The 20,759-nt window shown below is 29.0% G+C and overlaps 2 protein-coding genes across 3 annotated transcripts; both read left to right on the top strand.

Moving 5' to 3' along the window:
• Positions 1–92: 92 nt before the first annotated feature.
• LOC111681091 (neurexin-4) lies at positions 93–20,711 on the top strand. Of its 2 annotated transcripts, none has more exons than XM_023442815.2 (13): positions 93–671; positions 5,118–5,234; positions 12,087–12,283; positions 14,144–14,285; positions 14,344–15,525; positions 15,581–15,706; positions 16,025–16,228; positions 16,293–16,884; positions 16,943–17,280; positions 17,342–17,521; positions 17,589–17,933; positions 18,002–18,139; positions 19,553–20,711. In XM_023442815.2, exons 1-13 carry the CDS (start codon positions 608–610, stop codon positions 19,741–19,743), a joined length of 3,816 nt encoding a protein of 1,271 aa, XP_023298583.1. In that variant the 5' UTR covers positions 93–607; the 3' UTR covers positions 19,744–20,711. The 2 variants fall into 2 exon arrangements, with proteins under 2 accessions (XP_023298583.1, XP_023298581.1); XM_023442813.2 differs by lacking the exon at positions 12,087–12,283 and adding an exon at positions 11,531–11,727.
• Positions 5,693–6,951, top strand: LOC111681092 (L-aminoadipate-semialdehyde dehydrogenase-phosphopantetheinyl transferase). Its single transcript, XM_023442816.2, has one exon. The coding sequence runs from the start codon at positions 5,973–5,975 to the stop codon at positions 6,855–6,857; it is 885 nt and encodes a 294-aa protein (XP_023298584.2). The 5' UTR covers positions 5,693–5,972; the 3' UTR covers positions 6,858–6,951.
• Positions 20,712–20,759: the final 48 nt, after the last annotated feature.

Genomic DNA, 20,759 nt, shown 5'->3' with positions numbered 1-20,759 from the left:
TATAACAAAAACTGCTACCAACATTTAAATATTATAAACATTGACATTTCTTTTGTACTCTCTCTTAAAACGTTTTCTGGAGAAACAATACTGACAAAACCAATTTGAACGCTTTGCGAAGTAGACGTGTGTGTTGTGTATAGTGTGAAGAAAAATATTTAACATTTTCCCATTAATATTTTTCTCTATATAATTTTATTTAATATTGTGTAAACTAAATTATAAAAATTAAAGAAAAACTGTGTTTTCCCTAAAACAATTAGATAATAGAACACACAAATTTGCATTGTTTATTTCATAACAATCTTTAACCAGAAAATAAGTGGGTGCTCCGCTGGACAACTACAAGAAATAAAACAAAAAAATACACAATTAATAAATTTTCATTGTGTTTGCAGTTGTTCTAAAAGAAAACAGCATATTAACAAAACAACCAACAAAAATATTATTTGATTGTTATTTATAGCTTTAAAAGCCAATAAAATTAAACAAATGTATTTTTATATATAAAAAATAAGTTGTTTTAAAATACAATATAATAAATAGGTATACAAATAGTTTTCTTTTTCTGCTGAAAAAAAGAAGAAACAAGCTGCTTGCCAGCAATATGTGGCATAATTTAGTAGCCGTGCTGCTGCTAGCTATTATTCTAACAACAAATGTAAATGCTGGTAAGTAAAAGGGTTCTTTACAATTAAATTTAATTAATAAACCAGGCTTAAATTAATTTTTTTGGGCGTGTTCGGAGTATGAGTCTTTCATTCATGAAACAATGTGAAGAGTTGTCAAAGTGTAGATTTGTTTTTTTTTCTTGGCAATTAAAGAGCTTCGTCATAGATTGAAAGAGTGTAGTTTTTCATAAGAGATGTAAAGTGTTTTATAAGAGAGGTTTATAAAAGAAAACACCTGCTCTTTTGTAACGTGATCTGTTTGTTTACTTTTTTTTAATTTTTGTTTTTTTTATCACATTTGTTGACAAATATAAAATAATCAGTGTACAATGGATCATAACTGAATTAATTTGGATCAAAAGGTTCTATAAGACCCCATGTTGAAGTGTATTAATATTTCAAATAATAGATTCTAAAATTCAAGTCTTGCACTAACAAAAATACAGACTACAACTAAAACTAATAAAATTTTCATAATTATTTTGTTATTATTAATTTCTCCCAATATCTCTCACTCTCCTCCTATTAATAACATTAAAGTTATGAAATAGTTTAACAAAATAAAATAACAAAAACAACGCCTAAATTTCTTTACGATTTGTCAACGACAAATAAACAAAAACATTTTTCTTATTTAATTAATACAGCTTCTGTCTTCATTTGTAAACAAATTAAACGTCATAATATGAAATAAAATGAATCATGTTGGAAAAAAGCAAATAATTTAATTTATTTACAATTTACTTTAAATAATTTATAAATATTTATTTTATTTTTAAGCAAATATTGACTTTAAAATCCTTTTAAAAGAAATATTTTTGGCGCATGTCTATGAATATTTTTTGGCAAATTATATTATATATAAAAACACGTGCTTTCCTTTTGTGATTTTTTTTTTTTTAGAAAATCAATATAAAATAAGAAAAATCATTAAAATATAAACCGATATTTAAAATATAGAACAAAACTTTAGTCAGATATTACAGACTCGCAAACATATCACAAATATTATCTATTATTTTTCGCAAAAAAATTATTTAAATAAAAAGAAATCAATGAAATTATTGAAGTGTATTTCAAACTGTATCAACATTAGCAACTAGACTAGTTTAATTTAGTTCTAGTTCAGTTTTAGTTCAGTTCTAGATCAGTTTTAGTTCAGTTCTAGTTCAAGTACACTTCTAGTTCAGTTTTAGTTCAGTTGTAGTTCAGTTTTAGTTAAGTTCCAGTTCAGTTCAAGTTCACTTCTAGTTCAGTTCTAGTACAGTTCTAGTTCAGTTCTAGTTCAGTTCTAGTTCAGTTCTAGTTCAGTTCTAGTTCAGTTCTAGTTCAGTTCTAGTTCAGTTCTAGTTCAGTTCTATTCAGTTCTATTCAGTTCTATTCAGTTCTATTCAGCTCTGTTCAGTTCTAGTTCAGTTCTAGTTCAGTTCTAGTTCAGTTCTAGTTCAGTTCTAGTTCAGTTCTAGTTCAGTTCTAGTTCAGTTCTAGTTCAGTTCTAGTTCAGTTCTAGTTCAGTTCTAGTTCAGTTCTAGTTCAGTTCTAGTTCAGTTCTAGTTCAGTTCTAGTTCATTTCTACTTCAGTTCTAGTTCAGTTCTTTTTCAATTCTTTTTTAGTTTAACTATAGTACGAAGTTGTCAGCATACCGGGATTATGCTTTATTGCTTGAAATCACACCGAAAATGTAGTATTATAAAGCAAACAGATTGTTATTATTTAAATCTTTACAGATAAAAAACATACATTATTTCAAATTATATTTATATACTTTGATTAAATCAACACTTTCACTATTCTTTCCTAAATCGAAATTAGACATTTTTCTTTTCTACCATATAATATTTTGAAAAATTAGCAACTTGGGTATTAATCTAACAAAAATATAAAACAAAACCCAAGTAAATCTAAAACAAACATACTTAACAACCCTTCATTTAAATATATTTAAGTACAGACAGACTGATGGCTGGTGCAAACCTACAGATTTGTAACCGTCAACTAGTCATCTAGACATAAAGCTTTGCCATACATTGTAAATACTTCAACTGGCAAAGGTGATGTTGGTTTTACCAAATAAACAAAGAAAAAAGTAAATAAAAACCACCCTCTACTATATATACACAAGAGCACAATAACATCTTTTTGTAAGTACTTACAAATGTATGTTTTATATCCTGTATAACCCCTGGTTTACAAACATACGAGTTGGCATTACAAGTGCAAGATTTTTTTTAAACATGCACAATTTTATGCAATCATTTGTAAAGCTTAGACGTTTTTCATTTCGTTTGGGTAATAGTGGTTGAAATTTCCATAATTTTGTATTTACATTTGAAATAATTATTTCTTTTTTTTGAATTTTACTAGAGCAAAAGTTCAAATTTTTAAGGAAATTAACATATTTGTCCTAAATCTTTTAAAATGTTTTATTGCAAAAGTCACGAATATTTTTTTATGTTTTATATTTTTATACTTAAACTTACGCATAGCTGTTTTAATATGCACTATTTAAGTATGAAAACTTATATGATTTAACTTCTTTGCTCTACTACTTTTTTAAATCATAATGAAATGTTTGTTTTGTATCAATAGTTTGATCAATAGTTTTGACTACGGTTTAAATAAGTTTTGAAAGTTATTAGAAATGTTTTTTTTGTAACTATTTACAACTTATAATTTTTTAAAACTTTGTATATTGATTTCTTTTCTTTATCGATTGAATTCATAGAAAAAATGTTATTGCTCCATTTAAATGTTTATGCAAAAAGAAAAATTATTTAATTTTGTATGCAATATCATATACAATTTAAAAAATTTAAGAACAAACATATCAATTATAACTTTCAACACAATGTTTTTTTAACAGTGAGTGATGTTTTTAAACATACAGTAAAATATTATTTTTACATACAAACGTAGTTTGTTTATGTAAGAAAATATTTATTTTAAGAAACAAACTGTTTTCTAAAACTTACTTATTTAAAGGAATATTTTTATGTATTACAAATTATGAAAAGTGTACGTTTACTATATAAATATACTGTACCCGCAAAGCTTCCTATATTTCCTTATTCACACCCACCATTTTTTGTTGATTTTTAACAACTTAAATCATGTCATGCCAGAAAGAAAACGAGTCGAACAGTGCAGACAATCATATGGTCCCTACCTTATGGTAAAAATTTCTATTATTTATTGTAATAAAGTATTTAAGATGTGATTAAAGTAGTTCAGTTCTAGTTCAGTTCTAGTTCAGTTCTAGTTCAGTTCTAGTTCAGTTCTAGTTCAGTACTAGTTCAGTTCTAGTTCAGTTTTAGTTCAGTTCTAGTTCAGTTCTAGTTCAGTTCTAGTTCAGTTCTAGTTCAGTTCTAGTTCAGTTCTAGTTCAGTTCTAGTTCAGTTCTAGTTCAGTTCTAGTTCAGTTCTAGTTCAGTTCTAGTTCAGTTCTAGTTCAGTTCTAGTTCAGTTTTAGTTCAGTTCTAGTTCAGTTCTAGTTCAGTTCTAGTTCAGTTCTAGTTTAGTTCTAGTTCAGTTCTTGTTCAGTTCTAGTTCAGTTCTAGTTCAGTTCTAGTTCATTCTAGTTCAGTCCTAGTTCTAGTTTAGTTCTTGTTCAGTTCTAGTTCAGTTCTTGTTCAGTTCTAGTTCAGTTCTATTTTAGATCTAGTTCAGTTCAGTTCTAGTTTAGTTCTAGTTCAGTTCTTGTTCAGTTCTAGTTCAGTTCTAGTTCAGTTCTAGTTCAGTTCTAGTTCAGTTCTAGTTCAGTTCTTGTTCAGTTCTAGTTCAGTTCTAGTTCAGTTCTAGTTCAGTTCTAGCTCAGTTTTAGTTCAGTTCTAGATCTAGTTCAGTTCTAGTTCAGTCCTAGTTCAGTTCTAGTTCAGTTCTAGTTCAGTTCTAGTTCAGTTCTAGTTCAGTTCTAGTTCAGTTCTAGCTCAGTTTTAGTTCAGTTCTAGTTCGGTCCTAGTTCAGTTCTAGTTCAGTTCTAGTTCAGTTCTAGTTCAGTTCTAGTTCAGTTCTAGTTCAGTTCTAGTTCAGTTCTAGTTCAGTTCTAGTTCAGTTCTAGTTCAGTTCTAGGTTTAGTTCCGTTCTTGTTCCAATATTCCGAAAATGCTTTAAAGGAATATTAAAATGTTCATAAATAATAAAACGCTGAAAAAATTTAAAGTGCCAAACTATAACAAATATTTAACACTTAAAATGATAAGAGTGTACTCACTCATATTCCAAAAAAAAAAAAAAAATTAATAAATAAATATAAAATATGGAAATTTGCCAAATAAAATATGTACGAACAAAAAAATATTTAATTTAGTACTACACACATATGTTTGAAACAAATGTTTTCGATTTAATAACAAACCATCAATAAAATACACTTCACATCAATATGTTATTTATGTATATTTTATTGGAATTATCATTATTTTCTGTTTTTTTTTCATCTAATTTTAGATTCCTACAGCGATTACTTTTCGGATTATGAATGCAACACACCGTTAATGGAGAGAGCCGTGCTAACGGCAACTTCTTCACTCAATGATCGTGGTCCCGAAAAAGCTCGTTTAAATGGTATGTAAAAAAAATTATAAAAATAGTTGTTATATTTTTTTTCAACAAAATTTAGAATTTTGCAATTGTTTTTAGTTTATTGTTTAAAATTTAATTTATTTTTTCGTACCTATTTAGTTAAATAATGCTTATTTTGTACTAGTTTTAAAGAATAAAAGAATGTTGTGTATTTTGATTTTTTTATTATCTGTTTTTTTTTTAAGTTTATTTTGTTTTCTAGCTAGTTGAATTTTTGAAATTTTGTTTCATATTATTTTAAAGATTTTATTCTTATTTAATAAATCCTTCACCATTGTTGTCAATAGCTTAGAAACGAACTCTATATTCATAATAGGAATCGCAATAGGAAAAAAATGTTTTCAAAATTTTAAATTTGAAAATTTTGAATTTATATCTGTTTTTAAAAATCATTCTGTTTTTACAATTGTAAGTCACTTTTACGGTGTAATTCATTTGTATATGTATTTTAAATGTTGGCACCACTGCTTTTAGTTAATTTTCTTCTCTTTGTTTTTTTTATTTACCATTGCATCTCTCTCCGTTTTGCTCTCTACTTAATTTTGACAGTTGTTCTTATTAGAAATGAAAACTACACATTCCTCAGTAAACACTAGTGAATTTAATTAAATTCATTTTATAAATTATAATTATTTAATTGAAAAACTACTACATACCAACATCATTAACAGTTTTAATGATTTTAAAACTATAAACTGTTCGAATAAAAACAATAAAGAAATGACAAATAAATTAGCAACAACAAGATGGGCATTTGACCTAAGCACTTGGTCGTCACCAACATTAAATCAACTGACACAAGCTGTTGCCGCCATACAGCCGGAGGAAAGGACTAGATTAATGAAATTCTATTTTATTAATGATTTTCTATCATCATTAGTGGGACGTTTACTTATGCGTAAATATGTCAGTGAAATGTGCAATTTGCCCTATGAAGATATTAAATTTGCAAGAGATTCCAGAGGAAAACCTTATTTATTGCCTAGTGCAGAAACAACAACAGCTACACCTGCTCTTAGTTTTAATGTTTCTCATCAAGGCAATTATGTGATATTGGCCGGTGTTATAAATACGAAGCAAACAGATTTCAATGATTTTGGCATTGGTTGTGATGTCATGAAATTGGAATATTCCGGAGGCAAAGATTTAAAAGAATTTTTTCGTATTATGCATAGAAAATTTGCCAATAGTGAATGGAATTATATTTGCCAACCACATTTTAATCAGCAGCAACAACTAAAAGCTTTTATGCGTCACTGGTGTTTAAAGGAATCTTATGTCAAAGAGCTGGGTGTGGGTATAACAGTGGATTTACAAAAAATTGCCTTTACTGTGGACCCTAGCAAGGAACTTAACATGGAAACACAACCCTTATGTGGTACTACTTTAAAATTTAATGATTTACCCATGACTCAATGGTATTTTGAGGAACATTTGTTGCATCCTAAATATTGTGCTGCTATAGCTTTTCGTAATTTTAAACCTGAAACTACGGATACATTTCAATTACTCCATATAAATGAACTCTTGCATACAACATCCCAACAAAATGATCAAGAAATTATAGATTACTGTCGCACAGCCTTAAGTAAACCTAATAAATAATATTGTCTTCTTTATTATAAAGTCTAATTAAGGTGTGTCTTTGTTAAATTTAAGTTTATAGTTTGTTAAATATTAAAGTTAGACATGTAACAGACATATTTATGTTTATTTTTTTCTTTCTCTCTTAAATTTATTGTAAAACAAAGTTTTATCAATTTTTATATTAAATCAATGTAAACAACAACAAAAAAACTTTTTGGGGGAATAGGTTCTATGTCCTGTTGCTATAGTTATATAATTGTTATTATTTTTATTAGGAATATAAATTAGGACAAATATGTTAAAGTTATGTACATAAATGTTAATTCTTGCACAAAAAGGGTTGACATTTATCACGTTAAATAAATAAACAAAAAATAATTTTTAAAAAGTTTTTAAACGGCTGCAGCTGTCTCATAGTTTAATAAGTTTGAATGCTTATTGCTTTAGACGATGCGAGTGAATGTTATAGAGAAACTTTCAAACTCTTAAGTAGAGTTATTGTGTATTACAATTCAAAGTGAAATCTTTTCTTTTTGAATTGAAATGCTTAAAGCATATCGCGTTTCAAAATAAACACCCTTTAATCTTAAGCATAACTACCATTTTATTCTTATTTCTCACACTTTAAAACAAAAAGATTGTAAACAATATTCCATATAAATACTTTAAAATTCACAAATTTTTTTGTTTGTTCAAAAACTATGGTTTATTTTAATTCGTTATGAAGTTCTGATGGATAGCGTAACTTTCGTTTCTTACAATTTTGCGTGATAAATGAATTCTTATTAAAAGGAAAAAGGATATAAATGTTAAATCTAAGCAAATTTTCATTTTTTATAAACATATCATACAGCGAACTAAAATTGATTTTGACATGTGTACGAAGAAAATACATAAATAGTTGTTAATAAGCAAAAAAGCTTCTTTAGTTATAATACCTTTGGAATTATGCACACCTTTCTTTCTTTAGTTTATTTTTTTAATACTTCTTTATCATTATCGTTTTCATGCACCATTTGTTTGCTAAATTCAAACAGAATTTAGCTAGAATGAGATGTTTTGAATTAGTTGAACTAGAACTGAACTAGAACTGAACTAGAACTGAACTAGAACTGAACTAGAACTGAACTAGAACTGAACTAGAACTGAACTAGAACTGAACTAGAACTGAACTAGAACTGAACTAGAACTGAACTAGAACTGAACTAGAACTGAACTAGAACTGAACTAGAACTGAACTAGAACTGAACTAGAACTGAACTAGAATTGAACTAGAACTGAACTAGAACTGAACTAGAACTAAACTAGAACTGAACTGAACTAGAACTGAACTATAACTGAACTAGAATTTAACTTGAAATATGAATGTAGTCTAGACTATGATCAAACTATAGTCTATATTAAAAATTAAACTATAGATTTATTAAATATTAAATTATAGTTTAATTCATAGATATAGTCCGGACTAAAGATCTAACTATCAATCAAACTAGAACACGAACAAGGAAATACAGGGAGTATCATTGATAGCTTTAAGAAATTTTTTAGTAGTCACCCTTTGTTTTAAACACTTCCAAATAAAATTTCATTGTCCCGAAAAAATCCTAACAAATCTCTTTAATTTAACATTCAGCAACAACCCACTTAAGAGGCAACGAACCAATTCAACAATTTAAACATCAACTAAATTACCAACCCCCTTGTCAAACATCTGCACATGAAAAATATTTGTTAAATAAATGAAATAAAATAAAAAGAAATTAGGAGTACAAATAACAACAACAACAATAAACAATCAGTTGGAAACTACTTTTAGGTACTTTAAACCATAATAGTGCAGTGCACAATTTAATAAAACAAAACGATAAAAACAATTGAAATTGCATTACGAGAACATTGAAGTTTGCTTTCAAAGTGTTGGAGGAAAAAGGTTCAAACAATAATTCCATAAAAAAAATATGTAAAAGTAAATTTACTTTATGCATGTACTTTGTTAGTGCTAAATGGGGTGCTGTGCAAATTTAATACTAAACACACTCTAATGCCTTTTGCTGAAATATGAGTAAATAGTATTTTAGTTTCGAAACCTCAACAATAAGGGGTGTGAAATTAAAGTGGCCACAAACTAAATTTTTATTAAAAAAAAAAAAACAAATAAATGCTATTTTTTAAAGAAAAAACAAAAATGAATTGAAAAAATATAATTGTGTTCCTAATTGCTGTAAATATTGTTATGTTAAAAATTTACTGCAATACGGTATTATACCTTTTGCACGTTTATATAACTGTAGCGGTTTTTCGATCATTTTAAAAGGGTATATATTTAACTAATAATAAAGTGTGTACTTTAAGATAAGATTTAAAAAAAATTGCAATATATTTTCAAACTTATGGTTTGATTTAGCAATAAATTGCGCTTATCAGCAACATTTTTATTTCACCAAAATGTCTGGCAATTATTATTCATTTTTAGTTCAGTTATAGTTTAGTTCTAGTTCAGTTCTAGTTCAGTTATAGTTCAGTTCTAGTTCAGTTTTAGTTCAGTTCTAGTTCAGTTCTAGTTCAGTTCTAGTTCAGTTCTAGTTCAGTTCTAGTTCAGTTCTAGTTCAGTTCTAGTTCAGTTCTAGTTCAGTTCTAGTTTAGTTCTAGTTCAATTCTAGTTCAATTCTAGTTCAGTTCTAGTTCAGTTCTTGTTCAGTTCTAGTTCAGTTCTAGTTCAGTTCTAGTTCAGTTCTAGTTCAGTTCTAGTTCAGTTCTAGTTTAGTTCTAGTTCAGTTCTAGTTCAGTTCTAGTTCAGTTCTAGTTCAGTTCTAGTTCAGTTCTAGTTCAATTCTGGTTCAGTTCTAGTTCAGTTCTAGTTCAGTTCTAGTACAGTTCTAGTTCAGTTTTAGTTCAGTTCTAGTTCAGTTCTGGTTCAGTTCTAGTTCAGTTCTAGTTCAGTTTTAGTTCAGTTCTAGTTCAGTTCTAGTTCAGTTCTAGTTCAGTTCTAGTTCAGTTCTAGTTCAGTTCTACTTCAGTTCTAGTTCAGTTCTAGTTCAGTTCTACTTCAGTTCTAGTTCTTTATGGTAACAATTTAAAATTTATAAACATTTAATTTTTCATAACAAAATCGTTTCTTGTTTTGAATGACTTTACAGAAATGTCACGTTTATCTTATAAAATTAGCTAAAAGTGTTGAATTTAGTTCTGATTGTTTTGTCTAGTTAGGGGTCGTTAAATTTAAAAATTTGTCTTGCTTTATCCTGCAGCCTTTGTCGTCCTTTTTCCTTTGTTAAATAACTATCATGGCATGTGACTTGGTTGGCATGTGTAGTGACCATTAAGTCACATGCATACATTTTTTTGAGCGTAACAAATTTATATTTTGTTTTTAAGGTTTAAACGACATGAATTGTCATCTTTATGGGCTGGGCATTATAATTGATAGAAATAGAAAAAAGATAAATTATTTTAGAAAGAAAAAAAAAAAAATAAGATTTGAATATAATAAGTAGTGTTGACTAGTGTTGATATGTATTAATTATACAATTTAAAGCAATGATTGTGATCTATGGAATAAAATTAAAATATAAGCAAAATATTTTCTTATATGCTGAATTGCGTTCACCCTAGTCTGTAGACAATAGTTTTTAATTTAGTCTAGAATACAGTCTATAATACGAATTGATCTATAGTTCAGACTATAATATGATATATATACAAGACTAAGTTTGATCTATTGTCGATACTATAGTTTGCTCTATAGTCTAGACCATAGTTTGGTTTTTAGTCTAGGCTATAGTTCTATAGATACAGACCTGACCCATATTTTTAGCTATGGACCAGATTATGTTTTGATCTTTAGTCCAGACTATAGTTTGAACAAATATTTCATAGTTTGATTAAACCAGATTAGAATATAGTTTGATGAATAGATCAGATAATAGTTTGATCTATAGATCAGACCAGACTATTGTTCGATCTATATACAAGACTATACTTTGATCAATAGATCAGACTATAGTTTCATTTAAAGATCGGACTATAGTTAGATCTATAATAAAAACTTTTATGTGATCAATAGATTATACAATAGTTTGATCTGAGTCTAGTCTATAGTCTTGTCTATAGTCTAGTCTATAGTCTAGTCTATAGTCCAGTCTATAGTCTAGTCTATAGTCTAGTCTATAGTCTAGTCTATAGTCTAGTCTATAGTCTAGTCTATAGTCTAGTCTATATTCTAGTATATAGTCTAGTCTATAGTCTAGTCTATAGTCTGGACTGCAGTCTAGTCTGTAGTATATTCTATAGTATATTCTATATTCTAGTCTATAGTTTAGACTGTAGACAAGACTAAAGTTTGATGCGTTATCTATAGTCTAGACTTTAGTTTAATCTATATATTAGACTACAGTTTGATCTATAAACCAGACATTTTGATCTGTTAAGAAGATTATAGTTTGCGAATAACAATGTGTAAAAATCTTCGACCTTAAATAACATTTACTGCCAGAATCAAAATCGAAAGCACCAGGAATTAAAATATTTCTAGTTATAAGTCCTTGAAGATTTAATGGTCTCATTAACCCAATTCAGCTCTCGATTTACCAACTTTGTATAAATTATATGTTATTTTTAATTTTTATTTCAATTATAATTATGTTTTTATTTCAATATTTTATTTTAAAAATTTTTAATTTCTTTCTAAAAAGCTGGTACATCGTGGTCTGCTAAACATTCGGATTTTGATCAACGTTTAATAATCGATTTGGGCAGTGTTAAAAATGTAACACACATTGCTCTGCAGGGAAGACCGCATAGTAATGAGTTTGTTACAGAATATGCCATAAGTTATGGCATAACAGATTTAGAATTTGCCGATTATAAAGAACCGGGTGGCAATATTAAGGTAAGAAAGAGGGCCTCATAAAAACAAGAAGATTATGTCAAAATATTATTATTAAAACAAAAAAAGGTGAAGGATTCCCCATGAAATTATATATAGTAATTAATAAAATGCACTAATGTAAAAATAACTTTGCAATTTTAATTTTATTTTCACTTTTTAATTAATTAATATTTTATTTCATTAGGTTTGGCTTTTATTTAAAGTAATTTATAAATATATATTTTTTAATTCTTTAACATTTCAAAATATCTCATTTATTGTCATTAACTAATTAACATAATTAACTTCTTACACCTCTTAATCATCTTTGCTATCATTCCAATTAACTTATTTAATAATGAACAAAACAAAAATCAAAGGTAATTCGGCATGGACACCTGTTGAAAATACTTACAATCACTTTTTAACCATTGATTTGGGTTATAAAAGCACTACTCGTAAAATTGCCACAATGGGACGTCCACTAACTAATGAATATGTTACGGAATATATTGTTCAATATTCCGATGATGGTGAATATTGGCGTTCCTATGTTAATCCATCTAGTGAGCCACAGGTAATTACTTATATATTTGATTAATAATGATCTTTATTACGTCCACGTTTTTATCTGAAATTGTCTTTGTCTTTTAAATTGATGTGTTTGGAAATGTATAGATATCGGGACAATTTTTAGTTTTAAAATAAGTTTTCTTAATGCCATAGTATTCTTTATAGTCTAATCTATAGTCTATTCTATCGTATAGTTTTTAGTCTAGTCTATAGACCTAACTATAGACAAGACTGTAGACAAGACTATAGCCCAGACTATAGACTAGGGACTGGACTTAAAACTAGACCAGAGACTAGACTATAGAATAGACTATAGATTAGACTATAGAATAGGCTATAGACTGGACTATAGACTAGACTATAGACTGGACTATAGACTAGACTATAGACTAGACTATAGACTAGACTTTAGACTAGACTATAGAGTAGGCTATAGTCTATTCTATAGCCTAGGCTATAGTCTATTCTATAGCCTAGGCTATAGTCTATTCTATAGCCTAGGCTATAGTCTAGTCTATAGTCTAGTCTATAATCTAGTCTATAATCTAGTCTATAGTCTAGTCTATAGTCTAGTCTATAGTCTAGTCTATAGTCTAGTCTATAGTCTAGTCTATAATATAGTCTACAGTCTAGTCTATAGCCTAGTCTATAGTCGAGTATATAGACTATTCTATAGTCGAGTCTATAATCTAGTCTATAGTCTAGTCTATAGTCGAGCCTATGGCCTAGTCTATAGTCTAGTCTATAGTCTAGTTAATAGTCTAGTCTATAGTCTAGTCTATAGTCTAGTCTATAGTCTAGTCTATAGTCTAGTCTATAGTCTACTCTATAGTCTAGTCTAAAGTCTAGTCTATAGTCTAGTCTATAGTCCAGTCTATAGTCTAGTCTATAGTCCAGTCTATAGTCTAGTCTATAGTCTAGTCTGTAGTCCAGTCTATAGTCTAGTCTATAGTCCAGTCTATAGTCTAGTCTATAGTCCAGTCTATAGTCTAGTCTATAGTCTGGTCTATAGTATGGTCTGTAGTCTGGTCTATAGTCTGGTCTATAGTCTGGTGTATAGTCTGGTCTATAGTCTGGTCTATAGTCTGGTCTAAAGTCTGGTCTATAGTCTGGCCTATAGTCTGGTCTATAGTCTGGTCTATAGTCTAGCCTATAATCTGGTCTATAGTCTGGTCTATGGTCTGGTCTATAGTCTGGTCTATAGTCTGGTCTATAGTCTGATCTATAGTCTAGTCTATAGTCTGGTCTATAGTCTTCTTTATAGTCTAGTTTATAGTCTAGTGTATAATCTAGTCTATTGTCTAGTCTATAGAAGTCATTAGTCTATTATACCTAGTCTATAGTCTAGTCTATAAACTGGGGGATTGGTGCCGATATCTACATATGTAAATTTCTGATATGAACATCAGGATATCGATCTGGGGTCTGGATAAAATTTAAGTCAATAATCATGAAGTCATTCAGTAGTAATCTTAGTCTCGTAGCTAGAACGAGTAAATACATAAAATGGCACAAAAATGTAGTTTAAGGCAACATTTTTGCACGTTCGAAAAAAGAATTATTTACGGGATTGACCTATAAGAATATTTCAATTTAAAAATAAACAAATCGCAATATTAGATACAATAAGTCTGATTTTTAAGTTAGATATAATAAACCTGATTTGTAAGTTATCTTAATTCAACCTCTGAGAAGTTTAAAGGTAAAATATTTATAAATTTAATTGTGTTTTTGGTTGTGGTTTAACTAATAATGGTGTTTTTGTGTTAAAACCCTTTTACATTCTATATATGTATAACTGTTTAAAATCTCTAGATTACAACTAAATTAATAACATTTATAAAATTTTTTCAATGCAATACAGATGTTCAAAGGTAACTCCGATGGCAATTCCATACACTACAATGTTTTCGAAGTACCAATTATAGCACAATGGATACGTATTAATCCCACGCGTTGGCACGATAGAATCTCTATGCGTGTCGAACTATATGGTTGTGAATATGGTAAATTAAAATTCTAAATTTATAAAAGTCCTCAAATATTAATGGTTTATTTTTACAGTTGCTGAAAATCTCTACTTTAATGGCACCGGTCTGGTGCGTTACAACTTGTTGCAAGAGCCCATTGCCTCTACACGAGAATCTATACGTTTCCGTTTTAAGACAGCTCATGCCAATGGTATACTTATGTACTCAAGAGGTACACAGGGTGATTATTTCGCTCTGCAGTTAATGGAGAATAAAATGGTTTTGAACTTGGATTTGGGTGGTGGTATTATGACTTCCCTCTCCGTAGGCAGTTTATTAGATGATAATGTATGGCATGATGTTGTTATATCACGTAATCGTCGCGATATTATTTTCTCAGTAGATCGTGTTATAGTACGTGGTCGTATTAAGGGAGAATTTAGTCGTTTAAATCTTAATCGTGAACTATTGCTGGGCGGTGTGCCCAATGTTCAGGAGGGTATATTTGTTACACAAAACTTTACCGGTTGTATGGAGAATATATTCTTTAATTCCACGAATTTTATAAGAGATATGAAGGATAACTATGAAAGAGGCGATACTTACCGTTACAATAAAGTCAATACTGTATATGCCTGTCCCTCGCCACCTATTTATCCAGTTACATTTACAACACGTGGTTCTTTTGTACGTCTAAAGGGTTATGAAGCTCAAAAGTCTCTCAATGTTTCTTTCTATTTCCGTACCTATGAGGAAAAAGGCATGATGTTGCATCATGAATTTGCTTCAGGTGGTTATGTGCGAGTTTTTCTGGATTATGGTAAAGTTAAAGTAGATTTGAAATTATCCGATAAACCTCGCATCATATTGGATAACTATGATGATCAATTTAACGATGGCAAATGGCATTCATTTGTCTTGACCATACAACGTAATCGTCTAGTCATCGATATTGATCAACGTCCCATGGCTACTACTAAAAATATACAGATTTCCACTGGACGCTTGTATTACATTGCTGGAGGTATTGAGAAGAGTAATGGTTTTGTTGGTTGTATGCGTTTGATTTTGGTTGATGGTAATTATAAATTACCCAAGGATTGGGTTCAAGGTGAAGAAGTTTGCTGTGGTGATGAAGTTGTTGTGGATGCCTGTCAAATGATTGATCGCTGTAATCCTAATCCTTGTCAACACAATGGTGTTTGTCATCAGAATTCAATGGAATTCTTTTGTGAATGTAGTCATACTGGTTATGCGGGAGCTGTTTGTCATACTTGTAGGTTTATATTGGGTTTAATTTTGACTTAATTACTAACTTGTTGTGTTTATAGCCAATAATCCTTTGTCCTGTACCGCCTATAAAAACGCCCAAAGTGTAAAGAACCGTGTTGGCATAAATATTGATGTCGATGGCAGTGGACCTTTGGCACCGTTCCCGGTTACTTGTGAATATTACAGTAAGTAAATAAATTGAATAGATAAATACACAGATAGATAAATAGATAGATAGATAGATAGATAGATAGATAGATAGATAGATAGATAGATAGATAGATAGATAGATAGATAGATAGATAGATAGATAGATAGATAGATAGATAGATAGATAGATAGATAGATAGATAGATAGATAGATAGATAGATAGATAGATAGATAGATAGATAGATAAAAAGATAGATAGATAGATTTATGCAATTGAGAGAGAAGTAATTGAAGAAGAAAGATTTCTATTAAAGAGAGATTCATTTAAAAAAATTTGTTATTCTAACACCAGCTGATGGACGTGTTATCACCACGCTGGGCCATAGTCAAGAACACACCACAACTGTTGATGGTTTCCAAGAACCAGGATCTTTTGAACAAAACATACTCTATGATGCTGACTTGCAACAAATTGAAGCATTACTTAATCGTTCGCATACCTGTTGGCAAAGATTAAGTTATTCCTGCAGGTCGTCAAGACTATTCAATTCACCCTGTAAGTTGTTTACTTTTTTGTTTTAAATGATTAATATAACAATTATTTATAATTTACTATCTAGCTGAACCCGGTAATTTCCGTCCCTTCTCGTGGTGGGTCTCAAGACACAATCAACCTATGGACTATTGGGCGGGTGCTTTGCCCGGCTCGCGTAAATGTGAATGCGGTATTTTGGGTAAATGCCAAGATCCCACTAAATGGTGTAATTGTGATTCCAATAGTCTAGATTGGACAGAAGATGGAGGCGATATTAAGGAAAAAGAATATTTACCTGTAAGAGCTGTTAAATTTGGTGATACCGGCACTCCATTGGATGAAAAACAAGGACGTTATACATTAGGTCCGTTACGTTGTGAAGGTGATGATTTATTCAGCAATGAGGTGACATTCCGTATAGCAGATGCTACCATCAATTTGCCACCCTTCGATATGGGTCATTCGGGTGATATTTATTTGGAATTTAAGACAACCATAGAAAATGCTGTTCTCTTTCATGCTACCGGACCCACAGATTATATTAAATTATCTATAAATGGTGGCAATAAATTGCAATTCCAATATCAAGCCGGCAGTGGTCCTTTGGGCGTGAATGTACATACCAGTTATCATTTGAATGACAATAAATGGCATACTGTTAGTGTGGAGCGTAATAGGTAATTTTGATGAAAATTAAGGAAAATTTCAATTGTTTCATTCTTTGATAATCTATAGGAAAGAAGCCCGTTTAGTGGTAGATGGCTCTATTAAGGCCGAAGTTAGAGAACCTCCAGGTCCTGTAAGAGCTTTACATTTAACTTCTGACTTGGTTGTTGGTGCCACTACTGAATATCGTGATGGTTATGTGGGTTGTATACGTGCTCTCTTGCTTAATGGTAAAATGGTGGATTTGAAAGAATATGCTCAACGTGGACTCTATGGCATATCGTCCGGTTGTGTTGGACGCTGTGAGTCTAGTCCTTGCTTAAACAATGGCACATGTATTGAGGGTTATGACAGTTATTCTTGTGATTGTCGTTGGAGTGCTTTCAAGGGACCCATATGTGCTGATGGTAAGTTTTTAAGGGAAATTTTAGAAAATATAAATATTTATATTGTTTTGATTACTTTTAGAAATCGGTGTCAATTTACGCAGTAGCTCTATGATACGTTATGAATTTGAGGGTTCTTTCCGTTCTTCCATTGCCGAAAATATACGTGTTGGTTTTACCACTACCATACCTAAAGGTTTTCTCTTGGGTTTCTTCTCCAATTTGACCGGAGAATATTTGACCATACAAATTTCGAATTCAGGTGGGACTCTACCTAACTAAGTGCAAAGATAAACAATGTTTTTAACAATTTCTTCTTCTTTTTACAGGTTTCTTACGTTGTGTTTTCGATTTTGGTTTCGAACGTCAAGAGATTATATTCCCCAAGAAACACTTTGGCCTCGGTCAATATCATGATTTACGCTTTTCACGTAAAAACGGTGGCTCCACTGTTGTCTTACAGGTGGATAATTATGAACCTGTAGAATATCATTTCGATATTAAGGCCTCAGCCGATGCTCAGTTTAATAATATTCAATACATGTATATTGGTAAAAATGAATCGATGACAGATGGTTTTGTGGGTTGTGTATCGCGTGTACAGTTTGATGATATCTATCCTTTGAAGTTAATGTTCCAACAAAATCCTCCACCAAATGTTAAATCATTAGGCAGTAAGTTTTGGAAAACTTTTAGTTTTAATTGATTTTAACTTTATAATATTTTATTTTTGTGTTATTAGCTCAATTGACAGAAGATTTCTGTGGTGTTGAACCTGTTACCCATCCACCTATTGAGGTTGAGACCAGACCGCCACCACTAATTGATGAAGAGAAATTGCGCAAGGCTTATAATGAAGTCGATTCAGTATTATTGGGATGTAAGTAGACATTTTTGTTTGTTTTAGAAGAAGTTTATATTAAGTAAAGTTTTTTTAATGAAAAGACAAAAAAACTACGAAATTCTTAAAAGCTTTTTATAAAGTTTTTATTATAAAAGCTTTTACTTGATTTTATAAAAATTTTTTATAAAAAAAACTAATTTTTAGCAAAATATTTAATTATAAAAGCTTTTACACGTTTTTGCACATTAAACAGTTCCTTAAATAAAAAACTTTTTAGGGAATTTTTCTCTGGAAAAGCTTATTACATTTTAATAAAGATTAATTTATTTATTTAAAGAAAACTTAATAATATTTTAAATTCTTTCTACTAAAGCATTTTCGAAAAAAAAACTTTATTTTTGGTCAATGATATAGTTATTTTTGCCGTTATAAATAACAAAAAAGCTTCTTTTTGCAAAGAAAGTCCTTCTAAGCTAAAAAGCTTTTAGTTAAAACGAAACTAAAAAGCTTCAACAAAACTTATATAACTAAAATAACTTTGTAAAGCAAAAGCTTTATTTACTTACAGGAAGCCTTTTTTTGGACAAAAAATAAATAAAAAAATTTAATAAAAAAAATAACATAAAAAGCTTTTAATCTAAATTAAAACTTTAGACACTTAAAAGCTTTAAATAAAAAGCCTTTCTACGTTAAAAAGCTTTTATATTGTTATGTTTTTAAACAAAATAAGCTTTTTAATCGAAACATCTTAAAAGAGCTTTCATCACTCAAAAGCTTTTATAATATAAGACTTTACTAGTAAACATTTTAACTAAGAATCTTCTTAATTTAAAAAGCTTTTAATTTAAAAAATTCCCTAAAAAAAAAACAAAAAAAAAGCTCTCACCACTAAAAAGCTTTATATTATAAGACTTTTAAAGCGAGAATAGCATTTTAAAAAAGAAAAGTACTCCCTTCAAGTAAATAAGCTTTCGACACTTAAAAGCCTTAAAAAGCTTTAGATATTGAAAAGCTTAAAAAACGCTTAAAGTTAAAAAACTTTTTACTTTAAAATCTTAAAAAAAAAGTTTTTTACATTAAAACTTTTACAAAAAAGCTTTATATTCTAAAAAGCTTTTCTATTGTTAAGTTTTTGAACAAATAAAGTTTTTAATTTAAAAAGCTTCTTTTTTCAATAAAAACAATTTTAAAACTTCTTAAGCGCAACATTTTAAAAAAGCTTTTATTACTAAAAAGCTTTTATAATATAAGGCTTTTAAAGCGAAAAAAAAGAATTTTAGCTTTTTAAACGAATAATTTTTTACTAAGAATATTTCTAACTTAAAATGCTTTTTATATATAAAAAATAAATTTATTTTAAATTCTTTTTAACCAAAAAAAGCTTTTTAACTTCAAAATCTTAATGCAACTATCAAACTTTAACTGATTCCAAATGTTTCTTTTTTTCAGGTCTTCTAGTCATTCTCTTCCTGCTCTTGTGCTTAATGATCTTCCTAATCGGTCGCTATTTGCACCGACACAAAGGTGATTATCTAACACACGAAGATCAAGGTGCCGATGGTGCTGATGATCCCGATGAGGCGGTAGTACATTCAACTACCGGCCATCAAGTAACCAAACGAAAAGAATGGTTCATATAGTTCGGAATGTCACCAGTAGGAGAGTGGTCAACAAAATAATAAAAAATAACAAAAACCTAAATGTCAAGCAATGAAAAAAAAACAAGAACGAACAACAGCAACAGCATTTGAATGAAAAGAAAAGAAAAAAATAAACGAACACGAAATAAGACGATTTATATAAAAGAACAGAAAGACTTTTTTTCAACAACAACAACAGCAACATTTAAATTAAAAGCAAAATAAATAATAATAAAAAAAAACTACAAAATATAATGAAAATTAAAAAAAGCTGGCCTTAAAACTTTAAACAAATTAAAAACAAATAACTTTAATACAAAAACAAACAAAAATAGTGCTGAAATGCGTTTATATTGCATTAAACCATAAGTTACTGCCAATTTATTTTGCGCATAATTTTTTTTAACCACAAAAAAAAAAGAGAAAAACAAAATGGTTTAAAGAATTCTGTTGATAATTGCTGAAATTTTCTAAAAATTATTTAAATTTTCTTTTAAGTTCTTTTCATAATTATGGCTTTATTTTGTTTAATATTATTTTGTTTGTTTGTTTTTTTTAACACTTTGTCACAACGTTCTTCTTTTTTTTTAGTTATTTATGTTTACTTACATACATGTATGATTTTCTTTATGCCGTCCATTATTTTGTACTTTTTTTTTCTATAAGCTGCTATTTTTTTTTAATTTAAAATTTTTAAAAATTTTTAATTTTAAGTTTATGCAATACAAATTATTTTTAGTTTTTTATTTAAATTTTTTTAAATCAACACAAAAAAGTCTTAACGAATCTTAACGAATATTTTTATGATAAAAATTATTAATTTATAATTACTATTTGTAAACACGTTTCTTTTTCCTTTTTTCAGTTAAGAAAACAACCTTCTATCCCTATCTCTCTCTGTCTCTGTATTTTGCATTTAATTAAACTTGTTTTAATTACATTTGTTTGTTGAAAAAAAAACAAAAATTTAAAAGTAAAGGAAACGTGTTACTACATTCCATTATAATCTAAAAACA

Source organism: Lucilia cuprina, chromosome 5, assembly GCF_022045245.1.
Source record: "Lucilia cuprina isolate Lc7/37 chromosome 5, ASM2204524v1, whole genome shotgun sequence".
Lineage (NCBI taxonomy): Eukaryota > Metazoa > Arthropoda > Insecta > Diptera > Calliphoridae > Lucilia > Lucilia cuprina.
This window is presented reverse-complemented; position numbering and strand designations above follow the sequence as displayed.